General features: G+C 31.2%; 1 protein-coding gene and 2 pseudogenes across 3 annotated transcripts; all 3 read left to right on the top strand.

Annotated features, from left to right (window-relative positions):
- The first annotated feature begins 2,543 nt into the window (after positions 1–2,543).
- Positions 2,544–18,074, top strand: LOC105789857 (nucleobase-ascorbate transporter 1). 3 transcript variants are annotated; one of them, XM_052633231.1, is made up of 13 exons: positions 2,544–2,836; positions 3,977–4,074; positions 4,261–4,437; positions 4,636–4,736; positions 4,823–4,898; positions 4,990–5,237; positions 5,314–5,410; positions 5,494–5,580; positions 5,833–5,891; positions 5,977–6,068; positions 6,623–6,700; positions 7,159–7,319; positions 17,846–18,074. In XM_052633231.1, the coding sequence occupies exons 1-13, from the start codon at positions 2,761–2,763 to the stop codon at positions 18,056–18,058; spliced, it is 1,563 nt and encodes a 520-aa protein (XP_052489191.1). In that variant the 5' UTR covers positions 2,544–2,760; the 3' UTR covers positions 18,059–18,074. The 3 variants fall into 3 exon arrangements, with proteins under 3 accessions (XP_052489191.1, XP_012472641.1, XP_052489192.1); XM_012617187.2 differs by lacking the exon at positions 17,846–18,074 and adding an exon at positions 7,411–7,776 and having other exon boundaries at positions 2,549–2,836; XM_052633232.1 differs by lacking the exons at positions 2,544–2,836; positions 3,977–4,074; positions 17,846–18,074 and adding an exon at positions 7,411–7,776 and having other exon boundaries at positions 4,293–4,437; positions 4,593–4,736.
- Positions 9,261–10,782, top strand: LOC105789888 (polygalacturonase-like; annotated as a pseudogene).
- A 43-nt stretch (positions 18,075–18,117) lies between the features above and the next one.
- On the top strand, positions 18,118–20,226 carry LOC105761604 (polygalacturonase-like; annotated as a pseudogene).
- The last annotated feature ends 2,476 nt before the right edge of the window (positions 20,227–22,702 follow it).

Consider the following 22,702-nt stretch of genomic DNA (forward strand, 5'->3'; position numbering starts at 1 on the left):
TACTTTACACACACATATATAATAATAATATATAATAATAATAATAATAATAATAATAATAATAATAATAATAAGACTTCTTCTGTCCTCTCACTTTTAAAATTGAGTAAATTAGTCTCTAAAAGATTAGATTAATTTAATCCTGTCAATTTTGAAAGTGAGCAATTAAAATAATTAATCATGACGTTGATGTCTTTTGTCAATTGTACATAATTTTATTTGATATAATAACTAATTTAGCCCTCGATGTTTATATATTTTGTTATTTGGGCATTGATTCGAAAACATGCAACAAATTTAGCCTTAAGTTTTAGAAAATATATTGTAGGCTAAATTTGTTATATAATGATCAAATTGATAAAATGTGTAAATTATGAGAGTTAAATTTATTATTATACCAATTAAATTTATGTAAAATTGAAGTTAAATGTTAACGTTATGATTAGTTAACCTTGATTGCTCATTCTTGAAATTAATAGAAATTAAATTACTTTAATTTTTTAAAATAAACTAATTTATTTAATATCAAAATTAAAAAAATTGAAGAGATTTTTACAAAAGTATCCCATATTAAATCATCATTTTAGATCTTAAGTAATTGCTGCTACACACTAAAGGGAATAGAACTTTCTTATGAAGATTGAAGAGTTAGCCCAAAAGCATATGAATCATTGAGGTGACAGGGTTTTGTAGCTTTATAAATAATAATATAATCGGATGGTGTTAGGAAGCCAACTTAAGTTATACCAAATTCCATAAATTAAAATTTTTAGTTTTGTTTCTTAATTTTCTTTTATTTTTCTTTTGTAGAAAATATTGCATTTTAAGATTATAAATAATGATGATATTGGATCTTTTTATATCTATTATTTCTTAATGCCATAATATAAAAGGGTCTTATTCATCATTTAATGCCTTACCATAGTCTTTATTAAATGCTTTCTTCAGAACAGAACATTTATTCTCATCCTTCATTTTGTATTAATGTCAACCCACCTATCCCCAAGTCCAATTGCCTTTTGCCAACTCTTTTTTATTTTTAAAATGACTAATACATTTAAAAAGAAAATACAAGAATATCTACACTGAATACATATATTAATCAAATTTTAAAATGTCCTGAAAACATTAGCAATTTGTTTTCCTTTTTAATTTGGTCCAAAAAGATACAAATTTGGGACCCATTTTGATTCTCCTAATTTAGATTCTCAATACAGCGGCATTGGGCCACCCTTCTTTCATATATATTCTCCACCATTTCATTTTGCCATAAGCTTCATCTATGGATTATTTAATTGTTAAACCCATCATCTAATTATCAGTAATAATAAATCTCATTAATTTTTCTTTAAAAAATTCTCGTTGATTGATCCCATGTGACACACAATTAATCCTGATTTAATCTTTTACTTCTAATAATCTAAATGTCACATTTTGATGGTCAAATTTTAGAAAAAAATTATAAGAAAGGTTTACATTAGATTTTTCTTTTGTATAATTTGGATAGAGTATTGCTAAAAAGAAGAGTTATTAGTATTCTGAATCTGTACTATAATATCATATGGTAATTTACTTAATGACATCAAATTTCATTTCACTTAAAATTGAATTTAAAAAAAAATCAATGATGGTTATTTGTCTTTTATGATTAGAAATTTATGTGTTTGATTTTTATTGTGTTTCTTATCATAGCCAGATCTTTTATTTTGTTTTCTATTAATGAATAATTTGTATTTGAATAGAATCATTTTATTACTAATTATTTAATCTTTTTAATTTCGTCCAAATCATATCTAATTGCATTTAGTTATTAATTTAACAATAAAAGTTTGAATATTTTACCATAATGTCAAAACTATTAAATATTTCTATAATAATTATGTTAGCTAAAATTAGGGATGAAAGAAAGCAATCAGAAGTAATTAATGGAAGAATCCAAAATTTTATCTTCTCAATTTTACACTATCTGTTGGCATGCTCAATTTAAATTTGAAGGGATTCGAGATAAGATTTTCTTTATTTGATTTAAAATTTTATTTTATCAGTAAAAACGCTTTAAATTTAATTAATATTCCTTTTGTCATAATAAGATTATGATATCCTGATTTTTAAAATATTTAATATATTGAAGTTCAAAGTTTTACAACAAAAATCTACTATAATAATTTAATTGAGCAAAAATATTCAAAAATTAATATATTTCAAATAATTTCCATTTTTCAACAAATGGTTCTTTTATTAATCATAGTATTAACAGGTTAGCAATGTTTATTGGATTGAATTTCATACTTAACTTTAAAAAATAAAATATAAAGAACATAGAATATAGAAGACAAAGACATCTAAGATTTTCATTTCAATGTGTGTGGGGGATTTGAGACCGTACACCCACTGTTGTACTCGTTTCATCCATTCCCTGCATAAACCATGGTAATTAATTAAATGAAAAAAAAATCAACGCTAATTAAAAAAATAATAATAAAACTAAATAAACAACAAGCTTCTCGACCAGAGAGCAAAGTACAAGTACCAAAAAATAAAAAAAGGTGGTGTCGGAGGGCTTCACTGAGAGGCCATTGCTTCTTTTGCCTTTGCCTTTGTTCATTGTCATCTTATTCTCTTTTTGGTACTATTTTTATTATTATTATTTCATTAGAACCCTCTTTTCTTTACACCACTTTACTTTACCTCAGTTTCCTCCCTTCTCCTTCTTCTTCCTTTTACTTAATAGTTTTCTATCTATTCTAAAGCTTAATAACAATGGCGGAAATAACCCATCCTCCTATGGACCAGCTTCAAGACCTTGAGTATTGCATAGACTCTAACCCTTCTTGGGGTATGTTCTTTCTTTATCTAGTGTTTGTTGTATATTTGAAATGTTTTAGACGAGAAGAAAAAATGGGGTTGTTGGTCTTGAACTTAAAAATGTTTCTTCTGTGTTTGTTTTTTTGTCTTTGTTGTTCTCATTGTGTTAATGTTTTTATAAGCTGAAAACAAAATGGTTGTTGTGTTTATGTGAAAGTAATACGTGACATTATGGCATAATTATGAACTTGAATCCATTAGATGGAAAATAAATGATGAAAAAAGATTAATTCTTTTTCCACCTTTGTTCCTTGATTTTAGTGTTCTTTTCTTGGGCATTTTCCCGGGTACCAAACAGAAAATTCCTTGAAACTTTCAACTGATTTTGGGAGATGACATTTTTGTAATTTCCCTTTTTTTGGTTGCTTACAAAAATGGTCTCATTCATGCTAGAAGAATGAAAATACTGGGGGTATCATTTGCATTGTATGATGCGATTATTTAAATCAACTTGGAAATGCATTCAACTAATGCAAATTTTTAGGGTCATGGTTTTAGTATGACTGCAATATTGATCCCAAGCACATAAAACTGGGCACTGGCATGCTCAAATGATATAGATTACCTTATAATGACATACATTCACTCCGATGATGATCGGTTTCGCCTTGGAAGAGATCATGCCATTGTGCATTTGCTTATAGCATCTCATATTAGGATATAATATGATATGATATGATCTATAGATTTGTTAAACTAGATGTAGGATCCAAATGCATGAATTATTTGGAGATTGGTGAGGGCGATGATGGTTTTGATTCAAAATATCGACATTTCTAGGTGGAAAAAGAAAAGGGTTAAGAGATTTGATCATTGCATTTCTTTTTTGAAAACCAATGGTATCTTTTTTCCCCATGTGAACCATCGGAAATATCGAATCCCCTTGCTTATAGTTTACTAAACTATATTGAACTGCCCGGCTTTAAGTAAACCTGTTTGATCATAGGTCGAGTTTTGGTGCTTGTCTAGGCTTGTATAACTTCTATGTGTATTCCATATAACCGAGAAATATAGAAGTACAAGGCATTGCAGCTTAAAGCATTGAAGGATTATATCTTGCCACAGTTAAAATAAATCACATTTTGACAATGCCAAGTTCATTTTCTTGCAGCTGAGACCATCCTATTAGCATTTCAGAACTATATCCTAATGTTGGGTACAAGTGTAATGATCCCTACATTGCTCGTTCCAGCAATGGGTGGAACCGATGTAAGCTTGTTATACTCGATTTTGTTAGTTCTTTTTCATCTTAATTCATGCTTGGTTTATATCACGACTCGTAGCTAGGCACTATCTAACTATGCCGGTAACCTTGAGCCAAGTTTATCGGTTCCCAAGCATTTCCTTCTTTAACACGTATTTTGTTTCTTTATCCATATTTTGGCTTGTAATCAGCGGGACAAAGCATTGGTAATACAAACGTTACTCTTTGTAGCCGGCATTAACACGGTTCTCCAAGCACTTTTTGGAACAAGATTGCCAGCAGTTATTGGAGGTTCTTATGCTTATGTTATCCCAGTAGCCTATATAATAAACGACCCGTCATTGCAACGGATTAGTGACAGACATGATGTAAGTTGCTTGTTACACCTACTTATCAACATTGGTTCAAAAAAATCGGCAATGGAAACATTGCATGTTGTTCCTATCAGTGCTAGCTTTTACATCCCACTACGAGTCTTGTCTTTTGATTCCCTTTTCAAAAACCGAACTTTCTCGTTTGCTAGGGGTAATTTGAAAGAGGTCTCTTCCCATGTGATTGGTTTGCAGAGATTTATACAAACGATGCGTGCAATTCAAGGAGCTCTTGTCATAGCCTCAAGCATACAAATTATACTGGGATACAGCCAAGTTTGGGGTCTCTTTTCACGGTACATTCATCATTAACATACAAAAATGTGAAGTTGCTAGCTGACTGGCATTGGATTATACTGTTCTTTATCATTTTCCCATGCAGGTTCTTCAGCCCCCTCGGTATGTCACCGGTGGTCGCATTGGTCGGCTTGGGATTGTTTCAAAGAGGGTTTCCTTTGGTAATAGAACAGTCATTTTTTTCCCTATTACTCAGAGAGTCCATTAAGTTTACTCTAAAGCATGGAACTTCTCTTAATAATATCGTTTCAGCTTGGAAATTGTGTTGAAATCGGGCTGCCGATGCTGTTATTGGTGATCGGAGTGTCGCAGTATCTAAAACATGTGAGACCATTAAGAGATATCCCAATTTTCGAAAGGTTTCCCATATTAATCTGCGGTACAATCATATGGATCTATTCCCTTATACTGACTGCCGGTGGGGCTTATCATAACAAGCCGATTGCTACTCAAATTAGTTGTCGTACCGACCGAGCAAATCTCATATCAACTGCTCCATGGTATATATCAGAACATTAACTTTGATTTTTATGTTCCGTTTTCACTGGTTCGGACGTTAATGTTTTTATGCTTCAGGTTCAAGTTTCCTTACCCTCTTCAATGGGGTCCTCCTACATTTTCGGCTGGTCATTCCTTTGCTATGATGTCTGCAGTTTTAGTCTCTATGGTTGAGGTATACATCTACTTAAAAAGTTCTAACCGTAAATAATTTCCGGGTTAATGAAATTGCTTTTAATGTTACTTACGATGCTATAGTCGACTGGAGCATACAAGGCGGCATCTCGATTGGCTATTGCGACTCCTCCTCCGGCTTACGTACTAAGCCGTGGCATTGGCTGGCAGGTAGGATGGTTTAACATAACTAATCAATCAAACAAGCCCTTCCTGAGGGAAAACCGAGAGCAGGTTACCCAAAAACCATCATATAACCGAAGAAAATCCTCCCTAGATTAAGCTCAAACATTATGAAACTCAAAACTGAAGGCCTCGTTGGCCTTACAATAAGGACCAATGCCTCATTGGCAATCCATTGAATGAATGTATATATACATATATATGTTTTCTAGGTGGTTGATTTTTGTAATAATTTTGCAGGGGATTGGGATCATGCTTGATGGACTATTCGGAACGGTGACCGGTTCTACGGTTTCTGTGTAATATATACTTTCAGACCAGCCATTGGTGCAAGCTGCTAGTGTTGTATTATTCTCCCATGTTGATATCATAGTTATGTTTCAGGGAAAACGTCGGACTCCTAGGATTAACCCGAGTCGGAAGTCGCCGAGTTGTTCAGATATCTGCTGGCTTCATGATGTTTTTCTCTATATTTGGTATATGTCCAACATTAATATGCTCGATCCTTTTTTTATTTATTTATTTTTATATATTTGAACAATCATACCTATATTCATATCTAAATATATGTTGAAAAAAAAATAAAAATTCAGGTAATATAAAGGGTTAAATTACTTTTTTGGGTCTGAACTTGACAAATTTTTTCCATATTGTGGAACCCTAAACCCTAAATTTGATAATTGTTCCTATTTTGAGGCCTGATTTTTTTTTATCTAAATTAAACCTTGAATTTGGCAATTGTTCTTAGGGGCTTGAATTTTTTTTTGTTCAAGTTAGTCCTTAAAAACCCTAGAATTCAGGTCCTCATGTAGAAACAATTGGCAAGTTTAGACCCCAAATATGAGAACAAGTGTCAAGTTCAACAACTAACTTGGACAAAAAAAAAAAAAAGTTAAAGCCCCAAAGTGGGAACCATTACCTAAATATGAGAACAATTTACTAAGTTGAGAACCTAACTTGGGGAAAAGAAAGTTACTAAATTTAGATCCAAATGGTGATTTGATCGTAACATATATGATATTTTGTGCAGGAAAATTTGGAGCAGTGTTTGCATCCATACCTTTCCCCATCTTTGCAGCACTTTATTGTGTACTTTTCGGCCTTGTTGGTATGTATTAATTTTAACCATACCTACCCATTTTTATCCCAACCATAGATCTTTACTTAATTAATCCAAATTCGAGTCCGGTTTAATTTTTTTTTTACCATAAAATGTCATATTAGTTTAAGAACTTGATAATTTTTTTTAATTTAATCCTTAAATTTAGACTCCATTAAAGTGTAATAAAATGACATTATTAAATTGTGTTATGTCATCACCTAATTTTTTTAACTAATATTTTAATATATTTCTTGTATTTTTTAGATTTTAAAATTTTAGGTGATGGCATCTTAGTTTAGAAGTGTTACATCATCCGAATCCAAGTTCATGACAAAATTGGGTTCCCAATTTTGTCAAAGACAAACGTGGACCAAGTTGAAGAGAAGTTATTTCATTTAGGACTAAATATTGATTTATCCCTTTTAATAACCTTGAAGAAAATATTGCTGCTTTGTTGGTTGCAGGTTCCGTCGGATTATCGTTTCTACAATTCACAAACATGAATTGCATGAGAAACCTCATCATAACAGGATTATCACTTTTCTTAGGGATTTCCATCCCTCAATTCTTCAACCAATATTGGAACCCATCCCATCGTGGCCTCGCTCACACCAATGCCGCCTGGGTAAGTTTTTTTATTTAAAAAAAAAAAAAAACTCCAATCCCATATTCTTCAATGATAAAAGAGGGTAAAAAAATAGTGAATGATTTTGCAGTTCAATGCATTCGTGAACACCGTGTTCTCATCGCCGGCGATGGTGGGACTGACAGTGGCGGTGATCTTAGACAACACGATAGAAGTGGAGAAATCGAAGAAAGATAGAGGGATGCCATGGTGGGTTAAGTTTAGAACATTTAGAGGAGATAATAGGAATGAAGAATTTTACACTTTGCCTTTTAATCTTAATAGGTTTTTTCCACCAACTTGAATTTCCCAAAATTAGGCATGGTAATTGCATATATTTTACCGGTTTTTCCTTTGACAAATATGGGTAGTAGTAGAGGCCATTCGTGTAATTTTTCAAAATATTTTATGAATTATTTATTAATTTATAATATTTAAATTTTGATTTTTTTATAAATATTTTTGTATTAGTGGTAAGAGTAATTTAAATATGAAATTTTAAAGTTTGTCAACGTTGCTATTAAAGTAAGGCCTTAACCTTTCAGCTGGCAGTGTGGTTGTTGACGATCATCTAGTCGACAATCAAGCCTCTCTTCCCCCTATTGACTTTTGTATTAGCTGGCATAGTACCGGCCTTTGGATGCTAATGAGATGCGAATGGGCATCCTCTTTTCTGACATAATAATGTATTGCTTGGCTCCTCTGTTCAGGGTTCGGTTTCCCATTTTGGGAGCTCTCGGGCATCTTTAGTTTGCCTATTTTTGCTCGAGCTTTTCACATTTATTGGGTACTTGAGGTGTGGGCATGACAAAACTCTACGTATCATTGATTCAAATAGAGTATGATTTTCTTTTGTAATTTTATCCAAGATTTTGATCCTCACTTTCGTTGAATGGATATTATTCTAAAAAAGAAAAAGAAAAACCTTACCATTGAATTGAAATAAAATAAAAGTGTTTTTGCATATTATGTTTATTCTTTTAAAAACGAAAAACAAAGATACTTACTAGCATTATAACTACACTTGTAGACCATTGCTGATACATGAAATAGTTATATGAAATTGCAATGAGACTTTGAATTCAAGTAATCTACCCAACAAAGTCGGTGTCCCTTGGCTTGTGACACCAACTCAGTCAAGGCAGGCTCTGTTTGTTTCATTGAAAATGGTTTCTGAAAAATATTTTCTATATTTTCTTGTGTTTGTTTCATGGAAAACAGTTTGGTCAATGAAAAATAACTTACAAGTCAACGAAAAATAAGCCATTTTTTCCTCTAGAATGACTTATCCTTTATGGGTGATTTTATTTTTATATAAAAATTAGCTTAAGTTAAGCTTAATATTATTATATTATTAATAAATTTTTATTTTTAAAAATATTTAAAATTAATAAAATAGTATAATTTTCAATATTATTAAACATACATATTTAATTATCTATATCTAACCATATAATAAATTATTAATATAATATAGAAATTAAATTAATAATGGATAATTTAATTCATCATTTTTTTTATACAATGCCTAAAACTACTCATAACTCCTTCCCAACCCTTATTATAGGAAAGCATAAATACCCTTCAGCATGCTCGAATCCACGGTCACCTGCATGTGCAACAATATCGATGCCAACCGAGCTAAGTCAACAATTTTATTTGTTATTTTCAATTATATATAGAAACATTAAATAATTATATTAAGTCACCTGACTCTTTTTACTATATCAAGTTTGTTGGCAAATTAACGAGCAAATTCCCTTCCAAAAAGAAAAAAAAAGTGCTAATTATAGTAAGTAAAACTTGGTCATATTATTTACCCACACTAATTAAAATAGAAAACGTTTAGTTGGTTGTAATTTGGCCGTACTCTCTCCATATAAGATGGTTTGAAACAAAACAAAAGACAGAAGTCATTCTCTCTTTGAAATAAATAAAAAGAAAGTATGGCTATTCAATTTAATTTTGTTTCATCCATGTTAATACTATTACTTTTATCCATATCATCCGCTGTAGGTCAAGGAGGAGGTGGAGGTGGTGGTATTATTGATGTTGTTGCAAAGTTTGGTGCAAAGGCAGACGAGAAAACATATTCGAGTAAGGTAAGCAAAATATCATATAACTTTATAGTTAGCAAATAAAAGCATGCATAACTATTTTTCAAATCTCTTATCTTTATATGTATCTTTTTTTTTCTTTTTTGGTTTTAGCCATTGTTGGATGCTTGGAAAGAAGCATGTGCCTCGACATCTCCGGCAAAAATTGTGATTCCTAAATGGATATATTTTTTAAGTATAGCTACCTTAGATGGACCTTGCAAGGCCTATTGAGCTTCAAGTATAAGGTACTGTGAAGGCTCACTAGACCTTGGTGCTTTCAAGAAGCCTAAATGGATTGCCTTCAATAGAATTGAAAATTTCAAATTGCCTGGCGGAGGAGTTTTCGACGGCTAGGGAGCCACTGCTTATAAAAGGGAAGGTTGCGAAAAGCATGATTATTGTGATTCACTTCCTATTGTAAGTTCTTTTCTTATTGAGAAGTTATGACTTTTGTTTTTATAAATAGAATTAAGTAATAATTATTTTTTGTTTCATTTTGAAATTAAATAGAACCTAAGGTTTGATTTTTTAACCAATGCAATGATACAAGGTATAACTACCAAAGACAACAAGCAGTTCCACGTTAATGTTCTAGGATGCAAAAACATTACTTTCAAACATTTGACCGTATCAGCACCTGGAGAAAGCCCAAACACAGATGGGATTCACATCAGGAGATCAGATGGGGTCAATGTTCTTAACACGGAGATAAAAACTGGTGATGATTGTGTTTCAATTGGGGATGGTTCCAAAAATTTGGTTATGAATGGAGTAACTTGTGGACCAGGACATGGTATCAATATTGGCAGTCTCGGACTGTTTAAAAATGAAGAACTCGTTGATGGAGTTACAGTAAAAAATTGCACTTTGACTAATACTTCAAATGGTGTTAGAATCAAAAGTTGGCCAGGTGCTGAACCCAACACTTGTTCGAACATTCACTTTGAGAATATTACCGTGACCAATGTCAGTTCTCCTATTATAATTGATCAGAAATATTGCCCATGGAACAAATGCAAAATAAATGTATGTACATATTTATCAAAATCGTAAGAGAGCAAAAAGAGTTAATCGGTCATTCAATCATTATTTTGTTGATGCAGGAAGAATCAAAAGTTAAACTAAGCAACATTAGTTTCAAAAATATTCACGACACTTTTGCGCTGCCAGAAGCTGTCAAGATTATTTGTAGCTCTACTTTGCCGTGTGTAAATGTGGAACTTGCCAACATTGAAATTACGCACAGTGGACCGACTGGACCTGTAGTATCACAATGTTCGAATGTGAAGCCTAAAATTAGTGACAAACAAAATCCAGCTGCATGTTCCGCCCCTATCGCTGCAAAACCTACCCTGACCGCTTAATCAATAGCATAGGTATAATTTTTTGGGTAAACTGTTAAAATAGTCACTTTTGTTTACCTTAGGTTACATTTTAGTCACTTATGTTTGAAATGTTACATTTTAGTCACTTACGTTATCCTATTGTAACATTTTAGTCACTGAGCCGTTAATTGCCATTAATAGTATAACGTTAAGCTGACGTGGCATGTTAAATCATCATTTTAAATGAAAATTTTAGGTTAAATTATACAATTGATCCCTATATTTTTTGTTTTGAGCAATTTAATTTTTTCTTTTATGTTTTTAAACTTTTTTTTCCTTATTTTCCATTCTCTTTTATTTCTCCTCTATTTTCCTCCCTTTTCCATTTTTAACATATTTTTTTATATTTTCCATTTGTTAAAACTAGTCCCTACACTTTTATTTTTTGAACAATTTAATTTTTTCCTTTTATTTTATTCACAATTGTCTATAATAAGCAAAAAAAAAAGATTAAAAATCTTTATTCGGTTTTCATTGAAGATCAATACAAAGTTTTTAACTTTCCTTTTTTTTCTTTATTTTCCATTCTCTTTGTTTCTCCCCTGTTTTCCTCCCTTCTGTTTCTTTTAACATAGTTTTTCTATATTTTCTGTTTGTTAAAACTAGTCTCTATACTTTTATTTTGGTATTGGGTATTTCTTATCGTTCATTTAATCTTCCTTTTGATTAGTTTTTAGTATATTTTCAACTTAGGGTAACAATTTTGTATTGATCTTCAATGAAAACCGAATAAAGATTTTTTAAATCTTTTTTGCTTATTGTAAACAAATGTGAATTGGGGTTTTTATATTTTACACCTATTGTTGATGCTATACAAAGGTTAACCCTTCTGATCCCATTAGAGTTAACTTGATTTCTAGTTTTTGGCACCAATTTGGTAAACAAATTAATGTCTTTGGTAGAAGTTAGCTTGGTGTTCTATTATATATTGAAGAAGAATTGGTATTGATTAATTCAATAAGATCGATTTTATTCATCTTGCAATGATCAAAAATGGTCTTTGGGTTTACACACGAGTATGTAATCAAAGATAATTTGCTTTAACAAATAAAGAAATAAAATAAAAAATTAAATTGTTCAAAAAAAAGTATAGGGACTAGTTTTAACAAATGGAAAATATAAAAAACTACATTAAAAAAAATGGAGAAGGGAGGAAAACAGAGAGAGAAGTAAACAAGAATGGAAAATAAAGGGGAAAAAAAGAAAGTTAAAAGAACATAAAAGAAAAGAATTAAATTGCTCAAAATGAAAAAAATATAGGGACCAATTTTATAATTTAACCTAAAATTTTCGTTTGAAATGATGATTTAATGTGCCACATCAGCTTACTGTTACATTGTTAACGGAAATTAATGGCTTAGTGACTAAAATGTTACAACACGATAACGTAAGTGACTAAAACGTAACATTTCAAACATAAGTGACTAAAATATAACCCGAAGCAAACAAAAGTGACTATTTTGATAGTTTACCCTAAATTTTTTTGATGAGGTTGTAATTGCTATAATTATTTTTATTTTGCAAACAATTTTTTATTTTTACATTCCATGTTATTAAGAATATTTTCTTAAGCTTAATTATTTTTAAAATACACTTCAACAAAAAATATTGCAATTTGATAACATTTTATGCTTTTAGGCTTACGATATAATTATTATTAAAATACTACTGAACAAGATACTATTTAATTATTTTGTTTTTATTTATCTAAATTTGTTTTTTATTTATAAAATTGGCATAATAAAATTTTAATCCTAAATATTTATACATTGTATTAGTTTAGTTTTGATTCTCAAAATAACCTTTAACTTTTACACATTGTATAATTTGATTTTTTATAGTTTTATTTTTTATGACTCTTTCACCTTAAAAGCTAAAAAATAAATTTATCAATTAAATTTGATCCAAAATATATTAAAATTAAAAATCTAAAAATTTAATATAATAATTTTATCTTTTCTTATTGTTTTAAATTTAACCTTGTATGTTACAAACAAAAGCAAAACAGTAAAAAAATTAAAAAATTGCACTATATAAATGTTAGGGAGTTGAATTTTTTAGAATCAAGATCAAATTGACACAATGTATAAACGATGAGAGCTAAAATTACTTTTATGTCAATATTAAAAGCTATCAAAGTTGTATAAAATGTTTGGCGATGGAATCCATCAAACTGGTTGAATAAAAAATCGATGGTTTAACCTGTTCAGCCACTTGTTCAATTATTGACACTGAATGTAATCATCACTTGAAAATTTATATAAAATTTTTAAATTTTAAATGATAATACCTTAAACTCAAAGACCAAAAGGAATTTATTTGTCAAATTCAAATGACAAAGTGGATTAAAAAAAATAAATCTAACAACCAAATTTTTAAATGATAACATGATTCTCCAAGCACTCTTTGGAACAAGGTTGCCAGCAATTATTGGAGGCTCTTATGCTTATGTTATCCCAATAGCCTATATAATAAACGACCAGTCATTGCAACGAATTAGTGACTCCTCCTCCTGTTTATGTACTAAGCCGTGGCATTGGCTGGCAGGTAGGACAGTTTAACATAACTATCAATCAAACATTATGAAACTCCAACTTAAGGCCTCGTTGGCCTTACAATAAGGACCAATCCCTCATTGGCAATCCATTGAATGAATGCATTTATACATATATATGTTTGCTAGGTGGTTGATTTTTGTAATAAATTTGCAAGGGATTGGGATAATGCTTGATGGACTATTCGGAACGGTCACCATTTCTACGGTTTCCGTATAAGATGTGCTTTTAGACCAACCATTGGTGCAAGTTGCTAGTGTTGTATTATTCTCCCATGTTGATATCATAGTTATGTTTCAGGGAAAACGTCAGACTCCTAGGATTAACTCGAGTTGGAAGTTGTCGAGTTGATTAGATAACTGCTGGCTTCATGATGTTTTTCTCTATGTTTGGTATATGTCCAACATTGGTATGCTCGATCTTTTATATATATATTTGAAAAATCATACTTATATTCATATCTGAATATATGTTGAAAAGAAATAAAAATTCAGGTAATATAAAAGGGTTAAATTACTTTTTGAGATGTGAACTTGACAATTTTTCCCATATTGTGGAACCTTAAACCTTAAATTTGACAATTGTTTCTACTTTGGGGCCTAAATTTTTTTATCTAAATTAAACCTTGAAATTTGAAGTTGTTCTCATATTGGGGTTTGAACTTTTGTTTTGTTCAAGTTAGTTATTAAAAACCCTAGAGTTCAAGCCCCAATGTGGGAACAATTGCCAAGTTCAAAGACTAACTTGGAAAAAAAATTTATATCCCCAAAGTGGAAACGATTACCTAATTCAGGTCTCAATGCGAGAACAATTTACTAGGCTCAGAACCTAACTTTGGCAAAAAAAAGTTTAGACTCCAGTGTAAAAAAGTTATTAAAATAGATCCAAATAGTGATTTAATTTTTAACATATATGATATTTTGTGTAGGAAAATTCGGAACAGTGATTGCATCCATACCTTTCCCGATCTTTGCAGCACTTTATTGTATACTTTTCGGCCTTGTAGGTATGTTTTAATTTTAACCATATGTACCCATTTTTATCCCAACTTTAGATTGTCACATCCTGGAAACCAGCCGATAGTATTGACATTAGATTATAGACTAAAAATAGAGTAAATAGAAATCACGTTAGTAATTAGGACTAAATAGGAATAATAACGACAATAGAGAACTTAAATAGGTAAATTAGGACTAATGGTTAGTGGGGGATTTATTAAAGCAGGGTAGAATTAGGAGGGATCTATAGGATAAGTAAACTAAATTTATAAATGAATTTGGCTATATAAGCCATCACTGCTCATTTGCTTCTCCTGTTTTAATTTCCTTTTTTAAATTATTTTCTTTCTTTTTACACTTTCTTCATTTCAAAAACTGTTGCATCTGGTAGTTAATTTTTCTTCAAAATTTTCTTGCGCATTACATTTTCTAAGCAACCAAGCACCATTTTCTTCTTTAAATTCTCAAGTAAAACACCAACTTTTTCTTCTTAAACTTTGGTTCGGTTATTGAGCGGACCACTCGAGAGTCACCAAGGATAGCAAAACCGAAGGTAAACAATCTATTTTCATATCAAATCTGCATGAAATGCTTTTGACTAAAGTATCTACGGTTTAGTTAGGAAATATAAATAATCTTTGTTTTTTTTATGATCTGGCTTCATGAAAATGGTGGATTGAAGTCGGCAAAACTAAGAAATGTTGTTTAAAATGATTTTATTCTTGAGGAAGATGATGAACAGTGACTGATTCTTAAAGGAAAGAGTTAGGTGAGATTAACATTTAATTAACAGTCTAGATCTACAAATATATGAGTTAGGAGGGTTAAAAGTTAGGAAATGGGGTAAGTATTAGAGCAATAAAAATCTGCAAGAGATAATGTAAGTAGTGGGCTGTTATTGAGTAGAGAATCAATTAAATTGTTTTAGACAATATGTGATGTGTATTTGTTCATGCGAAGCTGAAAATACCAGAGGAGCATCGACTAGTAGAGACAAAGGCAAGGAAAAGGTCACATAATCGACATTGTGGTGTACAAGGTGAGTACACTATATACTGCACTTGAAAACAAGGTCGAGCTCTACTGAAAGCATGTAAGACATGCGAACCCTGTCTTCATGTTATGAATTGAACAAGTGCATGTGTGAGCCTCTTCCATGCATTGTGCAAACCTCATCCATGTGCGTTGTGCGAACTCTTAGCATGAATCTATGTGCGTGTGTTTTTACATGATATGCAAACCTTGAGTAAAATGTATACATGCGTCCAGGGTTAGGTTAAATATATAATATATATAGGCGTCTAAAGTTTGTTATATAGTATAATTTGTGTGTACTGTTATATATTATAGATAAGTTTGTGGCTTTTAATTTATGTTTTATATATACATGATGTAAAAGGGAATTGTTATATACAATGAATGCATGCACCAAGGTTATTATAAATAATATATGTACATATCTTTACATTAAAAGGGTTTTGTATTATATGTATGCATGCGCGGGTTTTAATATAAAAAATATATAAACATACCTTTGCATTAAAAAGTTTTGTTCTATCTATTATATATAAATGTATATATATGCGGTGTGCGAACCCTAAGTCTCATATGCTGCTGTTTTATGGTTAATGTTCTGTATATGCGAGCTTAATGCTTTCCAAGCTATTCTATGACGAGTTGTGGTAGTGTGAGCTCTATTAAAAATTGTGAGCCTAAAATGACGTTATCTGTAAATTTATATTACTGCGATATGTTGGCATTGTGAATTTTTTGAATCATTGGATATAGTTAGCATGCCATGCCAAAGGATTGTGAGTGCTCACCTATGTAATGTGATAGGACATTGTGGCCCAATGATTCGATGGAGAAATAAGGGAATGTCGGGCTATGCTCCATTCATCGGGGATCATAAGGGTGTATTTTTCAGAGAGTGTGAGCATTCGTGCTACACTTATATGGTGATTTGAGTGGCTCTATGAGTCTTAGGGTGTATTTTAGGAGATCCGTTTATCCAATGAGTATATTATTTAATTATGTTTCATTTTCACAAATTGCCAATATATCACTAAACTAAAAGGGGTTGATTATATGTGAATTAATGACATGCGAACCGATTGTATGCAAACCACCTACATGTAGAACTGTTTATGTGCAAATTGTTATATCCGATCTGTCTGTAAGTGAGTTGTTTAGTATGTGAATTATTGATGTGTTTTCTTGTGTTGTGTACATGTGTATTCACTGAGCTTTCCCAAGCTCATCTCTTTACTTTCTTCTCCCTTTACGATAAGTAGTGTGCAGGATAACGAGGAGGGCAGCAGTTTGGTGATCCATTGCACAAACTTTCTTTCTACAGTATGTGCGCCGAGCTTATAAAACCCCAAGAAGGCAATGTGGGACATTTCCAGGCTGGAGATTTGGAATGAGAGTTATATAATTTTAGACAATTTAAAAATAATTTTTTAGAGGGTTGTAATTGGATTTTTTGGTCTATTTTAACTTTTTAGATTTTTTTAATCTTCGTGTTTGCTTGTTTGGCTGAATTTTTTGTTTGAATTATATGATACTGCCCATATGAACTAACGAGACATTTTGAAGCTAGTAGAGCCTGCCAAAATCCATGTACGCCTTATTCTGCTTATTATATAACTTATAGTTTGATTTAGAAAAGCATGCTCTTAGGAGTAAATGCTTGTATGAAATATTCTGTATATGTATGGTGAGTATGGATCGTTGGTGTGATTTGTGGTAGTTTTTTGGAGAGTCACCTCGGTGGCTAATGTGTTGCTCGAAATTAAAGTTGGACCGTCCTGGCCGAGTTTGGGGTGTCATATATATCTTTACTCAATTAATCCAAATTCAAGCCTGGTTTAAAATTTTTTTTACCATAAAAGGTCATAGTAGTTTAAGAACTTGATAACTTTTATCAATTTAATCCTTAAATTTAGATTCCATTAAAGTATACTAAAATGAATATTATTAAATTCTGCTATGCCATCACTTGGTTTTTTTTAAATTAATAATTTAATATATTTCTTGTGTTTTTTAGATTTTAAAATTTTAGGTGATGGCGTCGTAGATTAAAAGTTTTACATCATCCGAATCCAAGCTGATGACAAAATTTCCCAATTTTGTCAAAGACAAATATGGACCAAGATGAAAAAAAATTTATTTCATTTAGGACTAAATATTGGTTTATCCCATCTTAGTAACCTTAATGAAAATATTGTTGCTTTGTTGATTGCAGGTTCCGCTAGATTATCGTGTCTACAATTCAAAAACATGAATTGCATAAGAAACCTTATCATAACAGGATTATAACTCTTCTTAGGGATTTCCATCCCTCAATTCTTCAACCAATATTAGAACCCATCCTATCATGGCCTCGCTCACATCGATGCAGCCTGGGTAAGTGTTTTTTAAAAAAAAAACTTGAATCCCATATTCTTCAATGATAAAAGAGGGTAAAAAAGTGAATGATTTTTGCAGTTCAATGCATTCGTGAACACTGTGTTCTCATCACTGGCGATGGTGGGATTGACGGTGGCGGTGATATTAGACAACACGATAAAAGTGGAGAAATCGAAGAAAGATAGAGGGATGCCATGGTGGGTTAAGTTTAGAACATTTAGAGGAGATAATAGGATTGAAGAATTTTATACTTTTCCTTCTAATCTTAATAGGTTTCTTCCACCAACCTAAAATTCCCAAAATTAGGTTTGGTAGTTGCAGATATTTTACTAGCTTTTCCTTTGATAAATATGGGTAGTAGTAGATGGCAAGTCGTGTAATTTTTCAAAACATTTTATGAATTATTAATTAATTTATATTATTTAAATTTTGATTTTTTTATAAATATTTTTGTATTAGTGGCAAGAGTAATTTAAATATTAATATTTAAAGTTGTCAACATTGCTATTAAAGTAAGGCCTTAACCTTTTGGCTGGCGGTGTGGTTGTTGACGATTATATGGCTGACAATCAACCCTCTCTTCCCCCTTTATCTTCTTTCTCGTTGACTTTTGTATTAGCCGGCATAGTACCGGTATGTGGACGCTAAGGAGATGCGAATGAGCATCCTCTTTTTCGACATAATAATGCATTGCTTGGCTCCTCTGCTAAGGGTTTGATTTCCCATTTTGGGAGCTCTTGGGCATATTTAGTTTGCCTATTTTTGCTCAATCTTTTCACATTTATTGGGTGCTTGAGGTGTGTGCATTGTAACAGTAGTGAGGGCATGGAAAAACTCTACACATCAAGGTTTAACCTTCTTAGTCCTAATGGCTAAACACCAACATATGATAGAGTTTTCAAATTGATTCAAACAGAGTATGATTTTCTTTTGTAATTCATTTTTTTATTTACATCTTATTTTGTACATTTATTCGAGATTTGGTCCTCACTTGTAAACTTTTTTCGTTGAATGGATATTATTTAAAAAAAAAAACTTACAATTGAATTGAAATAAAAGAAAAGCGTATTTGCATATTATGTTTATTCTTTAAAAAATGAAAAACAAAGATTCTTAGTAGCATTATAACTACACTTGTAGAACATTGCTGATACATGAAATAATTATATGAAATTGCAATGAGACTTTGAATTCAAGTAATTTACCCAATAGAGCCAGTGTCCCTTGGCTTGTGACACCAACTCAGTTAAGGCATGCTCTATTTGTTTCATTGAAAATGGTTTCTGAAAAATATTTTCTACATTTTCCTGTGTTTGTTTCATAAAAGGGATATATTTTTTAAGTACAACTACCTTAAATGGCCCTTGTAAGGCTTCTATTGAGCTTCAAGTTGAAGGCATTGTGAAGGCTCCGGCAGACCTTAGTGCTTTTAAGGAGCTTAAATGGATTGCCTTCAATAGAATTGAAAATTTCAAATTGTCTGGCGGAGGAGTTTTCGACAGCCAGGGAACCACTGCTTATAAAAGGGAAGGTTGCGAAAAGCACGATTATTGTGATTCACTTCCTATTGTAAGTTCTGTTCTTATTGAGAAGTTATGACTTTTTTTTATAAATAGAATTAAGTAATAATTATTTTTTGTTTCATTCAGAAATTAAACACAACCTAAGGTTTGATTTTTTAACCAACACAATGGTGCAAGGTATAACTACCAAAGACAGCAAGTAGTTCCACGTTAATGTTCTAGGATGCAAAAACATTAATTTCAAACATTTGACTGTATCAGCACCTAGAGAAAGCCCAAACACAGATGAGATTCACATCGGGAGATCAGATGGGGTCAATGTTCTTAACACGGAGATAAAAACTGGTGATGATTGTGTTTCAATTGGGGATGGTTCCAAAAATTTGGTTATGAATGGAGTAACTTGTGGACCAGGACATGGTATCAATATTGGCAGTCTCGGACTGTTTAAAAATGAAGTACCCGTTGATGGAGTTACAGTAAAAAATTACACTTTGACTAATACTTCAAATGGTGTTAGAATCAAAAGTTGGCCAGGTGTTCGAACATTCACTTTGAGGATATTACCGTGACCAATGTCAGTTCTCCTATTATAATTGATCAGAAATAGTGCCCATGGAATAAATGCAAAATAAATGTATGTACATATTTATCAAAATCGTAAGAGAACAAAAAGAGTTAATCGATCATTAAATCATTATTTTGTTGATGAAGGAAGAATCAAAAGTTAAACTAAGCAACATTAGTTTCAAAAATATTCATGGTACTTCTGCGCTTCCAGAAGCTATCAAGATTATTTACATTGAAATTACGCACAGTAGGCCGACTCGACCTGCAATATCACAATGTTCGAACGTGAAGCCTAAAGTTAGTGGCAAACAAAATCCAGCTGCATGTTTTGCCCCTATCGCAGCGAAACCGACCCCGATTGCGTAATCAGTAGCATAGGTATAAATTTTTTTGATGAGGTTGTAACTGCTATAATTATTTTTATTTTGCATACAAATTTTGTTTTGTTTTACATTCTATGTTTTTAAGAATTTTTTTCTTAAACTTAATTATTTTTAAAAATATACTTCAACAAAAAATATTGCAATGTGATAACATTTTATGCATTTAGGCTTACGATATAATTACTATTAAAATACTACTAAACTAGATACTATTTAATTATTTTGTTTTTATTTATCTAAATTATTTTAGTTTATAAAATTGGCATAATAAAAATTGTAATCGTCAATATTTATACATTTTATCAATTTAGTTTTGATTCTAAAAGAACCTTTACCTTTTACACATTGTATAATTTAAATTTTTTATAGTTTTGCTTTTTTTTTTATGACTCTTTCAAGGTTAAAAGCAAAAAAATAAATTTATCAATTAAATTTGATCCAAAATATATTAAAACTAAAAATCTAAAATTTAATATAATAATTTTATCTTTTCTTATTGTTTTAAATTTAACCTTGAATGTTACAGACAAAAGCAAAACTGTAAAAAAATAAAAAAATTGCACTGTATAAATGTTAGGGAGTTGAATTTTTTAGAATCAAGATCAAATTGACACAATATATAAACGATGAGAGATAAAATTACTATTATGTGAATATTAAAAGCTGTCAAAGTTGTATAAAATGTTTGGCGATGGAATCCATCAAACTGGTTGAATTAAAAATCGATGGTTTAACCTGTTCAACCACTTGTTCAATTGTTGACACTGAATATAATCATCGCTTGAAAATTTATATAAAATTTTTAAAATTTAAAGGATAATACCTTAAATTCAAAGACCAAAAGGAATTTATTTGTCAAATTCAAGTGACAAAGTGGATAAAAAAAAACCTAATAGCCAAATTTTTAAATGATAACACGATTCTCCAAGCACTTTTTGGAACAAGAATGCCAATAGTTATTGGAGGTTATTATGCTTATGTTTTCCTAATAGCCTATATAGTAAATGACCCATCATTGCAACGAATAAGTGACTCCTCCTCCGGCTTACGTACTAAGCCGTGGCATTGGCTGCCAGTTAGGACAGTTTAACATAACTATCAATCAAACAAGCCCTTCTCTTGGAAAAATCGAGAACAAGTTACCCAAAAACCATCGTATAATCAAAGAAAATCCTCCCTAGATTAAACTCTAACTTAGGGCCTTGTTGGCCTTACAATAAGGACCAATCCCTCATTGGCAATCCATTGAATGAATGCATTTATACATATATATGTTTCCTAGGTGGTTGATTTTTGAAATAATTTTGCAAGGGATTGGGATAATGCTTGATTGACTATTCGGAATGGTCACCAGTTCCACGATTTTCGTGTAAGATATGCTTCGAGACCAGCCATTGGTGCAAGCTGCTAGTGTTGCATTATTCTCCCATGTTGATATCAGAGATATGGTTCAGGGAAAACATCGGACTCCTAGGATTAACCTGAGGTTCAAGTCACCGAGTTGATCAGGTAACTGCTAGCTTCATGACGTTTTTCTCTATATTTGGTATATGTCTAACATTGATATGTTTGATCTTTTATGTATATATATTTGAACAATCATACTTATATTCATATCTGAATATATGTTGATAAGAAATAAAAATTTAGGTAATATAAAAGGTTAAATTACTTTTTGAGATGTGAACTTGACAAATTTTCCCATATTGTGGAACCTTAAACCTTAAATTTGGAAATTGTTTCTACTTTAGGGCCTAAATTTTTTTTATCTAAGTTAAACCTTGAAATTTGCAGTTGTTCTCACATTGGGGTTTGAATTTTTTTTGTTCAAGTTAGTCCTTAAAACCCCTAGAGTTCAGGCCCCAATGTGGGAACAATTGCCAAGTTCAAAGACTAACTTGGACAAGAAAAAAGTCAAGCCCCAAACTGGGAACGATTACCTAATTCAGGTATCAATGCAAGAACAATTTACTAAGCTCAGAAACTAACTTTGGCAAAAAGAAGTTCAGACTCCAATGTAAAAAATTTATTAAATTAGATCCAAATAGTGATTTAATCTTAATGTAACAGCCCAATTTTGGGCCTAGTCGGAACAGTGGTTTCGAGACCACAAATCCGACGAGGAGAAAAATTTTTTTATTATACTTTTATGGTCTACAGTTTCATGGAATGATTTCGTGAAAATTTTGTTCAAAAATTTTGACGTTTGGGCACTCAATTTAGTTAAAAGACCTAAATTGTAAAAAATGCAAAACTTGAGTTCTAGAAGCTGGAGGTGTGAAATTGCTATGAAATTTTAAATTGGAGATCCTTAAATGGTAATTCGACCATTGGTTAAATGGTGGGACAAAAATGAACATGAGATAAATGAAATAGGATATTTTTAAATGAAGGGCTTTTTGGTAATTTGGTAATTAAAATGAATTAAAAAGACAAAATAAGCCAAATTCTTATCCATC

This window comes from Gossypium raimondii, chromosome 7 (genome assembly GCF_025698545.1).
Source record: "Gossypium raimondii isolate GPD5lz chromosome 7, ASM2569854v1, whole genome shotgun sequence".
In the NCBI taxonomy this organism is placed as follows: Eukaryota; Viridiplantae; Streptophyta; class Magnoliopsida; order Malvales; family Malvaceae; genus Gossypium; species Gossypium raimondii.